The sequence below is a fragment of the Arachis ipaensis genome, chromosome B06 (genome assembly GCF_000816755.2).
Source record: "Arachis ipaensis cultivar K30076 chromosome B06, Araip1.1, whole genome shotgun sequence".
NCBI classification, from domain to species: domain Eukaryota; kingdom Viridiplantae; phylum Streptophyta; class Magnoliopsida; order Fabales; family Fabaceae; genus Arachis; species Arachis ipaensis.
In genome coordinates this window covers 16,751,425-16,764,666 of record NC_029790.2, presented here as the reverse complement: position 1 = coordinate 16,764,666, position 13,242 = coordinate 16,751,425, and the positions used below count along the sequence as shown (strand labels likewise).

The 13,242-nt window shown below is 37.0% G+C and overlaps 1 protein-coding gene across 1 annotated transcript in view; it reads left to right on the top strand.

Annotated features, from left to right (window-relative positions):
* LOC107646418 (protein ILITYHIA) overlaps positions 2,310 to 13,242 on the top strand; it is a 19,979-nt gene continuing 9,046 nt past the window's right edge. The window contains exons 1-28 of the mRNA XM_021105449.1: positions 2,310 to 2,623; positions 2,786 to 3,162; positions 3,317 to 3,448; positions 3,565 to 3,946; positions 4,323 to 4,469; positions 5,190 to 5,374; positions 5,471 to 5,597; positions 5,704 to 5,777; positions 5,854 to 5,930; positions 6,024 to 6,060; positions 6,146 to 6,312; positions 7,041 to 7,224; positions 7,648 to 7,725; positions 8,351 to 8,470; positions 8,597 to 8,656; positions 8,797 to 8,922; positions 9,486 to 9,567; positions 9,640 to 9,824; positions 10,094 to 10,396; positions 10,472 to 10,588; positions 10,702 to 10,803; positions 10,917 to 11,066; positions 11,444 to 11,608; positions 11,715 to 11,891; positions 12,020 to 12,142; positions 12,237 to 12,317; positions 12,419 to 12,535; positions 13,035 to 13,207. Coding sequence (XP_020961108.1) covers positions 2,503 to 2,623; positions 2,786 to 3,162; positions 3,317 to 3,448; positions 3,565 to 3,946; positions 4,323 to 4,469; positions 5,190 to 5,374; positions 5,471 to 5,597; positions 5,704 to 5,777; positions 5,854 to 5,930; positions 6,024 to 6,060; positions 6,146 to 6,312; positions 7,041 to 7,224; positions 7,648 to 7,725; positions 8,351 to 8,470; positions 8,597 to 8,656; positions 8,797 to 8,922; positions 9,486 to 9,567; positions 9,640 to 9,824; positions 10,094 to 10,396; positions 10,472 to 10,588; positions 10,702 to 10,803; positions 10,917 to 11,066; positions 11,444 to 11,608; positions 11,715 to 11,891; positions 12,020 to 12,142; positions 12,237 to 12,317; positions 12,419 to 12,535; positions 13,035 to 13,207 — 4,169 coding nt within the window. The 5' untranslated portion in view covers positions 2,310 to 2,502. The remainder of the gene's footprint in view (positions 2,624 to 2,785; positions 3,163 to 3,316; positions 3,449 to 3,564; positions 3,947 to 4,322; positions 4,470 to 5,189; positions 5,375 to 5,470; positions 5,598 to 5,703; positions 5,778 to 5,853; positions 5,931 to 6,023; positions 6,061 to 6,145; positions 6,313 to 7,040; positions 7,225 to 7,647; positions 7,726 to 8,350; positions 8,471 to 8,596; positions 8,657 to 8,796; positions 8,923 to 9,485; positions 9,568 to 9,639; positions 9,825 to 10,093; positions 10,397 to 10,471; positions 10,589 to 10,701; positions 10,804 to 10,916; positions 11,067 to 11,443; positions 11,609 to 11,714; positions 11,892 to 12,019; positions 12,143 to 12,236; positions 12,318 to 12,418; positions 12,536 to 13,034; positions 13,208 to 13,242) is intronic.

Sequence of the window (13,242 nt, the reverse complement as noted above, 5' to 3'; positions counted from 1 at the left end):
ATTGTTACCCAATTTGGGGTCCCATACTCTATAATTACAGACAATGGTACCCAGTTCACCGACTCAACCTTCAGAAGCTTGGCAAGCCTCAAGATTAAGTATCAATTCACGTCAATAGAGCACCCTTAAGCCAATGGACAAGCAGAAGCTGCAAATAAAGTCATATTGCCCAAATATAAGCGAAGACTACAAAATGCAAAGGCTGTATAGGTTGAAGAACTTTCCCAAGTTCTGTGGACATATCGGACAATTCACCATTCTACAATCGGGGAATCTCCCTTCCGACTTGCTTATGGCATAGAAGCCATAATTCCCATTGAGGTTAACAAAGAAAGTCCAAGAGTTAGATGGTACAATGAAGTAAGAAACATCTGATCTCAAAGGGAAAAACTCGATCTTCTTTCAGAAATCTGAGATCAAGCTCGAATAAAAGAGGAAGCCTTGAAATAAAGAATGTCCATAAGGTACAACAAGAAAGTCATCAGAAGAAACTTTGCAAATGAACAAACTCATACGGATTAGGAATGACATCAACATACAAAAGTCGGGCGAAGGAAAGTTTGCTGCAAATTGGAAAGGACCATACAAGATCATTGAAGTCTTGGGAAAAGGTTATTATAAGGTGTTCGACCTTCAAGGAAACAAACTCCTAAGGTCGTGGCATGCATGCAACGTAAAAAGGTACTACAGTTAGAAAGCAAACCTTGTTCCCTGATGCACTATTTTTTCTGACTTCATGGTTTTTTTTTTTCCGAAAAGGATTTTCCAAAAGGGGGGTTTTAATGAGGCATCATAACAAGGACTAGGAGTTAGACACAAGAAAACTCTTAGTAGTAAATAGCATTTGAAAATAATTTTTATTAACGATAATTCATTATTTATTCCATTGATTGTCTTACTACATGCACTAATTTAAGCTCGAAAAAGCGCAAAAATCATTGTCCGACCTAGATGGTTGGCAAGATGAAGTAACAAGGTCCAAATGAGTGTAAGAAGTTATATAAGTAGATCGTGACCTAACCTCATTAAAACTACTCAAAAGCAAGTCAGTAAAAGAGGCGAAGCTTAAAATGAATTGCAGAAGTAACTTGACGAAACTGACTACTTAAAGTCGGCACCAAACTAATAGCATCTCCCGACTAAGGGAACATATAGTCTCGACCTTATGAAGGATTATTACAAAGTAATAATCCAAATAAGTGTCTGACATCTATAGGCAGCACAAACAGAACAGGTTATCCGACCTCTTACAAAAACTCGACCAAGACGGGTTAAAAAGAGATTCAACTATAACTTGTAACATTTTTTGAGTAATAAAACTACCAAAAGCCGAACGTAGTTAGGATAACTCATAAGATAATTCATAACAACCGAGTTAGGCAAGATGTTCAGGAAATATTTGTTAAACAAGAACTACCACCAAATAATTGTGAAAAAAGTTTTAAAAGCCCTAACAAGGGCAAAACAATATCCAACTATAGTTATTACAGACAAAAATTGTTCAAAGACCCACAAATTAGGCCATCAAAAGAGTTTGTGAAAATGAACTAAGAGGGAGGATCCTATTCATCAATGGCCACATCAGCCGTTTCTTCAGCTTGGGTCGCAGGGAGAGTCTCAGCAAAAGGATTGAAAAGGAAAAAGGATCTTCGTCCATTCTAGTTGGGAAGCTCTAAGAGGTTTCCTCAGCTCAGGCACTTGATGTCTTCGAATCTCCAGAAGGAATGTCATCATCTATAGGAAGGATGATCTTCCCATAAACTATAACCTTGTCATGGTCAACAGGAGAAAGGTCCACCTCATGAGCAAGAACCCGGAACTGAGCTTTTAGATTCTCAGCCATTTCATCCATACCTTGGGCCACCCAAGTCCGACTTGGAAGAAGAAGAGAGGTGATCCGACTTGCTGGCCTCTTTCAATTGGATAGCTTGGACAACAACATTCTTCTTGGCTTGACGCAAACCTTTTAAAATGTCCGAGCCACTGGTCATCCTTGCTACAATAATATGATTATGTTGTCAAACCAGTCTAGTTACTTGCATAGTGATATTCAAGATTCAACACTTTTTCCTCCATTTTTTTGTTCAGAAAAATCAAGAGTTTTTGATATTTTTGGTAACTCAGTTTTGTGTTTTTTTCCTAACATTTTTGTTTTCGTTAGTGTTAGGCTTGTCAAGAGTCCAAGGTCAAGCCCATTTATTCAAGAATGAGATGGTCTTCCTCTTTCATTTTCTAGGGTCCAAAGGAAACGGATATTAAGCCCATATAAAACCCAAAGGTTTGTCCAAAAATATTCCCNCCCAAACAGGATTAGCCAAGCTGCAGCGCAGTAGTCAGTACTGCACCGGTGCACCCAACCAAAAACCCTAAGCATTTCACTGCAAAGGGAAATCACTCGTCAACTGAAACACACCGTGTGAACTGTGAACCTGTGTTCTGTATACTGAACAAAACTGTACTTGCTTCAAACTCATCCGATTCTGAATTTCGCAGTGTTCAACAATGGCGGAATCGCTGCAATCTCTTGTGTCACTATCCGAATTGGTTTCAACTTCCTCAACTAACCAGCGCCTTCGGATATTCCGTCGCGAAATCCCCGCCTTCTTGAGTAGTTCTACTCCAGGTCTGCACCGATCATACCAGCACTGTTCACAGTTCAGCTCGATGCACTTGACATGAAAAATGAAATAATGAATTATTGAGAATGCGCTCGTCGTCGTCTTCAAATACATAGATTTTTAGCTCTGGAATGTTAACTCAAAACGGTTTTGGTATGTTTGTGCAGATATGCCAGCAGAGGTTGCGTCATTGTTGACGGATGTAGTATTCAGAACGGTTTCAATCTACGATGATCTCAGATCGAGGAAAGCCGTTGATGAAGTCATTGTGAAGGCTTTGAGTGAAACGGTTTTCATGAAGACTTTTGCGGCGGCGCTTGTTCAGAGCATGGAGAAGCAGCTCAAGGCCCAATCGCATGTCGGAAGCTACAGGCTTCTCAGCTGGTCGTGCTTACTATTGAGCAAGAGCCAGTTCGCTTCTGTTTCCAAGAATGCTTTGTGTAGAGTGGCCGCGGCGCAAGCGTCTTTGCTTAGTATTGTTTCTCCAAGATCCTTTCGCGAGCGCAGGGCTTGCAGGAAGAAGTTTTTCCATTTGTTTTCCAAGGTTCAGCTTGACCTCTCTTCGTTATTTTATGGACATTTAATTTATTATTAGCGTTTTGAGTACTTGAATTTCATAGTGTTGGTCTGCAACTTTCAAAATACAATTCTTAAAGGAAGTGGGTATTTGTGACTTTGATGATTACGCTTGTTCTCAGTCACCAGGTATTTATAAAGTCTACATTGAGGAAATCAAGAATGGGCGAATACCATACAAGGATAGTCCTGAATTATTATTGTTGTTATTGGAGTTCTCAAGTCGTACTCCTACTTTATTTGGAGAACTTAAGGTGAGATAAATATCTATAACTCTCTGTAGGTGGCATACATATACAATTATAGATACATACATGCATGTTTGATTTATTTCTCCTGGCATTCTAATGTAATTCTTTACTGCTTACAGCTGGCTTTTCTTGATATATATGTCAATGCAATACTGACCGCCAAAGATAAGCCCAGTAGGAGTCTCATAGAAGCATTTCATCCTCTTTATTTGCAAATGTCACATCAAGATTTTCAGAGTACTGTGATACCCTCTGCTGTGAAAATGCTAAAACGAAACCCAGAGATTGTCTTGGAGTCTATTGGAATTCTTTTGGAGTCTGTTAGCCTTGATTTGAGCAAGTATGCCGATGAAATTCTTTCAGTAGTACTAGCACAGGCTCGACATGCTGATGAAGGGAGAAGGGGTGGTGCATTAACCATAGTCAGGAGTCTGAGCCAAAAAACTAGCAACCCAGATGCATTAGAGACCATGTTCAATGCTGTAAAAGCCATTATTAAAGGTATCAAATGACCTGTGCTTGTTTCGTTAACATTTAACTGCAGTTACCTTGAATTTTTAATTGGATGTATTAGTGGTGCCTCTGTTTTGGGTGTAATCAGCACATGGCTAATATAATCTGCTATGAGAAAATATAGTTGCAGTTAGTTGTCATTGCTACACTTTGCTTCAAAGAAATGCATGTATATAAGCGCACTCTTTACTCAGTTAGATCTCATTGCAACCATTCCCCATTTTACCTTTATAAATATTCTGCAGATTTTTCTTATATGAATTTTCTTTTCCTGTATTTGACTTTCCTTCAGTTTCTTTCATTTTCTCTGATAGTCAACACTTTGTGGTGTATATTTGACTGGTATATGTTTCATTCTGAACAGGTTCAGAAGGAAGGCTGGCTCTGCCATACCAGAGAGTAGGGATGGTAAATGCAATACAGGAATTATCTAATGCTCCAGATGGGAAATATCTCATCAATTTGGCGCGCATGATATGTGATTTTCTTTTATCATACTACAAGGAGGATGGTAATCTCAAGCTCTAGTTTTCCCTTTGATTATTTGTTTAATTATTTTTGAATTCGATTGGTCATTCACTTATTTTGATGCAAGAAGAAATTATTAGTGACAAGTATACCCCTAAGACATTGTGAGATGATCTCCTAGGATATACCACCAATGTGATCCAATCCCATAATAAATCTAAGGGAACTGTACACCTTTTCAGAATTAACATTCCTTTCCAACCAAGAACATCAAATATTGTCAAAAGCTGCTATGTTGCCAAAAAAATCTAGGTGTTAAAAAGACTCTTGAAATGCATCAGAAGAAGCAACTCATCGTGGAAAAAAACACATGAAATGTTGGGCCAAGAACCACAAACAGACTACTACTTAAATAGGTAACTTCACAAGACATTGAGAAGTTATCGGTCACCGTTTCTTATTTAGACATACATAACACGTATAAATTCACTTTTGAGGAAGGGTTGTCTAGTGTCTTAAGATAAAGCATATAATTTTCATGTTAAATGCCCCTGAATCAAAGATGTGGCCTTATATGAACCAAATACCAATTGTTGTTTATTGTTATTACTCAATAAAGGATTTGTGAATGAAGCAGTGCAGTCATCACTATCACTTGTTTATTTATTCTCTTTGTGCAGCACTCCATCTCTGGTCATATCACTGGTAGTGGTATTTGTGTTTACTAAATTTGGCACTGATTCATGCTCACCTTAATTGGCAGGAAATGAAGAGGTTAAAATTGTGATTTTGTCAGCTATAGCTTCTTGGGCAGTTAGATCTACTGATATCATTGAAGATAATTTAATTTCCTTTTTGGTTTCTGGATTCAAAGAGAAGGAAACTTTAAGAAGGGGTTTCCTACGCAGTCTACATGCAATATCCAAAAACGCAGATGCTGTCTTAAAGGTAAGTTGTCTTTTTAACTGATTATACTTTTGATCAACTCATTTCATGCATTTATGTGATTTTCATCTCCTTGCGTTTCAACTAAATAATTTGTAGATGTCACCTTTGCTTGGTCCTCTTGTCCAACTTGTGAAAACTGGATTTACCAAGGCAGTGCAACGTTTAGATGGCATATATGCATTGTTATTAGTTGGGAAGATAGCTGCTGTTGATATTAAAGCTGGTTTGTATTAGTGGAATCTTTATATGCTTGAACATAGAGCAGAAGTTTAGTTTTTCTTTTCCCCTCTTCTGCTTAAATTTTTCCATTCACTTGTCTTATCTTTCAGAGGAAACGTTGGCAAAGGAAAAGATATGGTCTTTGGTGTCACAAAGTGAACCTTCAGTTATGCCAATTTCGATGGTGAGTACTCTGCTTCAATTTGTTGTTGGCAGTTTCAAGGTTTTATTATATATCTAACTAAAAGGTTGCTGTGCAGGCATCAAAGCTTTCAATCGAAGATAGCATGGCATGTGTTGATCTTCTTGAAGTGCTTCTCCTTGAGCATTTACAGCGGTGAGTTCTATCTATAATGACGAGTACTTACTACACTTTATGCTTTTATGATTTATAATATTGTACTTAAGTTTCTTATTCTTTGTTATCCAGAACTTCATCCAACTTCTCAGTGAGATTGCTGTTGCAGGTGAAAAATGCGTAGAATTTTGTTAGCTCTCTATAGACATTCTATTCTGTATTGACTCAGTCAATTGTTTGTTAACTTCATGCAGCTGATGATATTTTTTATGTGCCATCCAAGTTGGGATATTCGAAGAATGACATATAATGTTGCAAAGAGGATTATTACTTCTGCTCCGCATTTATCTGAAGATATTTTCTTTGAATTTTCAAAATACCTCTCTTTGGTTGGAGAGAAGCTTATGGCTTCAAAAATGAGGTATATATGTGATTGTAATTATACATTTATCTCCATATTTATTGTGATTAAAATAAGGAAGTATGGGCAAGTTGGAATGGATTGCCAAGAAATTGCCTTGAAAACTCCTGATAGTTTATTTGTTCTTAAAATTTTCTTCATATTTTTTTTTCCAAAAAGATAATAAAGTAATGAAATCTCCTTTAGAGGTTTTGTGGCTTCCCCAGATCGGTGGTATTTGGGAGTGAAGATGCTGTTTTTATAAGGCTGCTAATTTTCTTTCGATTTTGGTTTTTCTTCTTCCAAGACATTTGACTGCCTTGGTTGGAGTGCTGATGGGAAAGGTTGCTTGTGTCCCTTGTGGAGGTCTTATCCCGTTAGAAATGAGCCTTCCATTTTGAAAATGTGATCTACTGTGGCGCTTCATGGTGCTATTCACTAATGATTATAATAGATAAAAAATGTGGTCTTACAAGTGTAGTTTATTTCATCTATTCATTTCTGATTTTTTGTGGATAAAGAATTTATTTTTGGGAAAGTAGAGAGTATATACTGTACAAGGTATTCTCCCATGAATAAGGCAAAGAAGACATGAAATTTCTATGAGGTTGACCCATGTAACACGGCAGATCATTCTCTTCATATCTACTAATGAAACACCTCTACCCTAGTAGGGATCATTTGCATCTTTTTCTTTGATACCCTTGCTTTTGTATGGTACATTTAACCATTTGTGCTTCAATTTGTAGTGACATTGATGTTTCCTTGGACCCTCAAATTCCATGCATTCCATCTGTTGAGATTTTGGTAAAGGCTTTGCTGACTATGTCACCAGCAGCTCTAAAACACTCTCCAGATTCATTTGTCAAAATAATATTTTGCTCGCATCACCCGTGTGTGGTTGGTAGTGCAAAAAGAGATGCAGTGTGGAAGGTGCTTTTCTTATATTCCTCTCTGATGCTTTTTTTGGTTATGTTTTCTTTGCTTTGGGTGTTTTGCATGGAAATTTGATAACCAATTTAAATTCTTCTTAATCATATAAACTAGGAATTCATCTGAAAATTAAAGAAGCCTGGGACTTTTTGCCTGTGATCTCTTTGTAGCCTTACTAATCAGGTGTGAGTTGCAGAAGGATCAAAATGTGTGTGTAGATGACTATTTTTATTCTTATTTTTATTATGTTACTATCACACAAAGAATGTGTTACATTTCTCCCCCGCATTTGAGTCTTGAGTAGTATGCATGCCTTTACCTGTAAAAATATATGTTTTCAGGTGATCTTTAGTTATTGTGCAATGTGCATGCATGATCATGAATATTTTTTGTTTTGAAGCTGATTCGTTTTTCTTTCTGCAGAGGCTCTTTAGGTGTTTGCAATCACACGATTTTGATGTTATTGGTGTCCTTTCTGCTAACGCAGTGAATCTCATACAGGTAATTAATATTGCTACAAAATGTCGGTGCATTAATTCATACAGATAGATTAGCTGTTATTTCATCCAAGGTTTATGAGTGAATTGATGTATTGAATATCTGAGCATTCTTGTTCACAGACAAGGAATCATTAGTGACTTTGATGGTGCACATGTACATTGATTGAATACTAGAACCAGTTCCATTTTGATGTGGCATCTTTCTGATCATTGGCTTTTTATCTGACAGTTTCTTGTCGACATATTCAGTCATTTAAAATCCTGCTTTTGATGTGGTATCTTTCAAACATTGGGTTTGTTATGCTGACAATTTTTTTTTTTGCAGATTAAGTTATTCAGAACCCTTTCCTACTGTCTGAAAATTGCCAGCTACTGTTTAGGGTTTAGGGCCAATCATTGCACCATAGCATTGGTTATAGATATATTGTCTTTGCATGGCTTGTTAATTTCTATAACAGAGTAGCTATAGGGACACTTCTTTTCTATTTTCGTCATGTCTTTATTATGTCTCAATAATTGTGTGTGCCTAGATATTTGCTAACGGTGATGTATAAACCTGGTCAACTCTTAGAGGATGTACCTTTGTGCTTCCAACTGCGAAGTGATATAATTATAATGTTTTGCAGGTCTTACTGGGACCCATGGGTTTGAAGAGTGTTAATCCACTTGAACAAGAAGCAGCAATATCATCTCTGTGCACTTTGATGTCCATAGTTCCTGCAGATGCATATACTGAGTTTGAAAATGTACGCATGTTGATGGTTATGTACAATTTATTATTATTTTCTTGGAGTCTCCGAAACTGGGAAGTTTGTGATGGTTATCTATCTCACTTCTTCTGGTTGCTGACTAGTATATATTCCTGATGCCAGCATTTGCTAAATCTTCCTGAACGTTTTTCACATGATACACTTTCTGAGAATGACATTCAGGTAATTCCTATGATTCAGTCTGAACTGTGGATTGACTATCGGTGGCTGTATGTTGTACTTTACTATGTTTTGTTTACTCAATGGGAATTTTTGTTATAAGTTATCCTTAATTTTTCCCTTTGCTGGTTTTGTCATTTTAGATTTTTCGTACTCCTGAAGGAATGCTTTCCACTGAGCAAGGAGTTTATGTTGCTGAATCTGTTGCTAGTAAGAACACAAGACAAGCAAAGGGTCGCTTCCGTATGTATGATGATGAAGATGGCCTGGTACCTCCTATTTTTCTTATTCTTTGTTACGTACTCAGACACAACAGTGAGAGTGAGAATAGAAGCTTCTATTCCTAAAGTAAAATTCCTCCTCTGCCTTTGCACTATAGTAGAAAGAGGAGAGTGGAGGGTAGAATTGAGAAAAATAAAGAAGGGGATATTCATGTAATTAACATGCCACCTGGCACTGTTAGCGGAGAAAGCGTGAAAGAGGATCAGCTGGGGAATGCTAACTGAATTGAGTGAGTGGAGAGAGGAGTGTATCAGTAACAGAATTGGGGTGAGAGGTTAGACTTTTGGTGAAAGTTAAGGCATAGGCTAGGAGAGTTGAGGCTGGCTCTTGCACATAGCCCTTATCGTTTTCCTTTATTGTTCTTGTATTTTCTCTACCATTTTCTACATCTATATCAGTATTAGAGTGAGAATTACCACTCTTCCATTCTGTTCTGTGTGTTGCTGTGTTGCTGGTGTGCGTTTTTTAATTTGTGCAGGTATCAGTTGCTACATTCTTTCTCTGTTCCATTTCCCTTAGGTTTTTCACTATATTTGTTACTTTTGACCAGGATAATTCCCGTTCGAATCATTTGCCAAAGAGAGATCCACCTAGCCGAGATATAGCTTCCGAGTCTAAAGCTTTTGCTGATTGCATTTAAATTGATGACTAATGATATTGTTGCTTCCACTGGATGCATTTAATTTGGTGACTAATTATATTGTTGTTTTGTTATTTAGACAAAGGGAAGACTGCAAAGGAGGAGGCAAGAGAATTACAGCTTAAGGAGGAGGCTTCGATACGTGATAGAGTCCATGAAATACAAGACCATCTGTCATTGATGCTCAGAGCTCTTGGAGATATGGCGATTGCTAATACAGTTTTTGCCCATAGTAGACTGCCTTCAATGGTATTGATGTCCTGTCTACTAGCCTTTGTCAATTTGCTTCCATATGTTTGATACCACTTGAATTTACTCCTATCATTCTGAATTCTCTTAAATGCCCACATCCTTTATCAGTTGAATATGACATGCTTTTTAAAAATGTAATTTCAACAGATTAGATACTGATTCATTGGTTATTTTCTGTACTTATTATTTATTTTTTTATTTTTTGTTTGATTTCAACATGACAGTATGTGGCTGTTGTTCATGTTCAAATTTAAATCTTGTGTCAGGTCAAGTTTGTTGAACCTTTATTACGGTCACCTATTGTAAGTGATGAAGCCTTTGAAACCATGGTGAAATTATCAAGATGCACTGCTCCTCCTCTATGTGATTGGGCACTTGATATTTCTACTGCATTGCGTCTTATTGTGATTGATGAAGTTCATGTTCTGTTGGATCGGGTTCCATCTGATGCTGAAGAGGAAGTGCATGAGAGGCCGTCCCTTGGCCTTTTTGATCGAATCTTAGATGGCCTATCCACATCTTGTAAATCAGGAGCACTTCCTGTTGATTCTTTTTCATTTGTGTTCCCTGTAAGCAATTCTGCTTTGAAGTTTGATTTAATCAATTCACAAAGATTCTATGTTTCTAACTCTGGTTCTCAATAGATAATGGAGAGAATTCTGCTATGCTCAAAGAAAACAAAATTTCATGATGACGTACTTCGGATACTTTATTTGCACCTGGATCCCCATCTACCTCTTCCTAGGATTCGAATGTTATCGGTAAAATATTAAACATTTTATTCTTTTAAACCAGAATTTAGTTTGTACTGTTTGTCAGTCTTCTGTTATTTTGACCCACTTGTCTTTCTTATGATTAATATTCTATTCTGTAGGTACTTTATCATGTCCTTGGTGTTGTTCCGGCCTATCAAGCATCAATAGCTCCTGCACTAAATGAATTGAGTCTTGGTTTGCAACCTGATGATGTTGCCTCTGTGAGTTTGCTTGACTCTGTTTGTATTGCTCTCTCTTTCTAAGTTCTATTTTATTTTATCTTTTTAGGGAGGTCTTTATATGCTTATTCTATTTCTGAATTTTCCATTTACAGGCCCTTTATGGAGTTTATGCGAAAGATGTTCATGTTAGAATGGCATGTTTAAATGCGGTAAAATGTATCCCCGCCGTTGCCAATCGTTCCCTCCCTGAGAGCGTTGAGGTTGCAACAAGTATATGGATAGCATTACATGACTCGGAGAAGGTTCTCCTTTCATTGCCCTTTTTACACTACCTTGTATTTGCCAATAACTAGATTGGCTTGAGTACACTTAGCGACTCAAGTGATTCATGTAAAAATGAATTTTGAGTTATTAAGATGTCCGATACTCTTAAATATGTTAAGTAAATAATCTAACTAGTACTTGTAAATAATGCCATATTTAGAATGCATATGGTGTAACTCTTACTTGGAACATAAAGAAGGCTTATTTATTTTCCATCAAGGCTATCTCAGGAAATTATGTGTCCTGTATTTGCGATACACAGACACCTGATTCTAGAGTAACTCAATAATTTGTTTTTTACCTTGAATAGATTTATGTATATTATTATATCTCATTTACTGTTTTAACATTTCAGTCAGTTGCTGAAGTGGCAGAGGAAATATGGGATCATTATGGGTTTGACTTTGGAACTGACTTTTCCAGACTTTTCAAAGCACTTTCTCATGTTAACTACAATGTGCGCTTGGCAGCTGCTGAGGCATTAGCTGCTGCTCTGGATGAGTACCCAGATTCTATACAAGTATGCTTGCTTGATAATTTCCTTTCTTGTTCTTCTTTTTGTTTTTTTTTTTATTTATTTATTTATTTGTTTGTTTGAATTTTTGATAGTTTGCTGATAATTTCAGGAGTCCCTTTCCACTTTATTTTCATTGTACATTTCTGACATGGGTGTTGGACATGACAACATTGATGCTGGTTGGCTGGGTAGGCAAGGTGTAGCATTGGCGTTACATTCTGCAGCTGATGTTTTGAGAACCAAAGACTTGCCTGTTGTTATGACATTTCTAATATCGAGAGCACTGGTAATTTCACATGGCTTCCCCCTGCCCTCCTCTTTTTAGTTGATGTTTGAAGCTGAACTATCTTCTTGCTTGATTGCTCGTTTCAGTAGTCAATACCTTTCCAAGCATTAATGATAGTTGATTTGCAGGCTGATCCAAATGCTGATGTCAGAGGTAGAATGATTAATGCTGGCATCTTGATTATTGATAAACATGGGAAAGATAACGTATCATTGTTATTCCCCATCTTTGAGAACTACTTAAACAAAACTGTAAGTACTGTATGTAAGCAGATACACATAAGCTGAATATTGGTGAAGCACTTGTTATCGTGATCTTTATTAATGGATTCTCCCAAATTTATAGGCACCAGATGAAGAAAAATATGACTTAGTTAGGGAGGGTGTGGTTATTTTTACTGGAGCATTAGCAAAACACTTGGCAAAGGTCAGTATTGGATATGTGTGTGTGTGTGTTGGTTTTGACGTGTTGTTGAGTTTTAAAAAGTTCTGCTGTGGTTTTTCTTTTCTCTTTGTTTTCGGACACAGGATGATCCGAAGGTTCATGCTGTTGTGGAAAAACTGTTGGATGTTCTGAACACTCCATCCGAAGCTGTTCAACGGGCTGTTTCCTCTTGTTTGTCTCCACTGATGAAATCAAAACAAGTATGCAAGAGCATTCTAATAACCAATATCTGATGCCTTACTTCATTATAAATTAGATCTTATGATGATAGAGGAAGCACCTGCTTTTTTAATTAAAATAGCAAGAAAAAGAATCCTTGTGTGCATAATTATTCTTGTCACTCTTCCATCAATTTGATGGATAGCATTGTAACTCTGAATACAGCAATAGGTCCGATGTGAAGTATTCTTCATCTTTGTTTTATAATTCTTTGATGTCCTTCGGTTGTAGTATCTAGTTGCTTAAAGTGATGCTGTAACTGATTGGTAAATACTTGCAATTCATATGCTTGTTTGGGAGTATTTCATATTGTTGAAAATATATAGTTTGACCTATTATGCTTTTACTGACTCGTCGGTGATGCATATCTTCAATGCTTCAACTCAGTCATATTTAAGGTTAATATGCTTTCATATATATATATATAGTCTCGAAGTTCACTGGAGTACTTTGTTTTTGTTATTTGATAACTTCCAATAGGATGATGCTGCTGCTCTTATTACTCGGCTGCTGGATCAGATGATGAAAAGTGATAAATATGGAGAACGCCGTGGGGCTGCTTTTGGGCTTGCAGGAGTTGTCAAGGGATTTGGCCTTCCTTGCTTGAAAACTTATAGGGTTGTCATTAAGCTTCAAGAGGGTCTGACTGAAAGGTTGTAAAAAGTTCTGTTGTACATTAAATCTATCT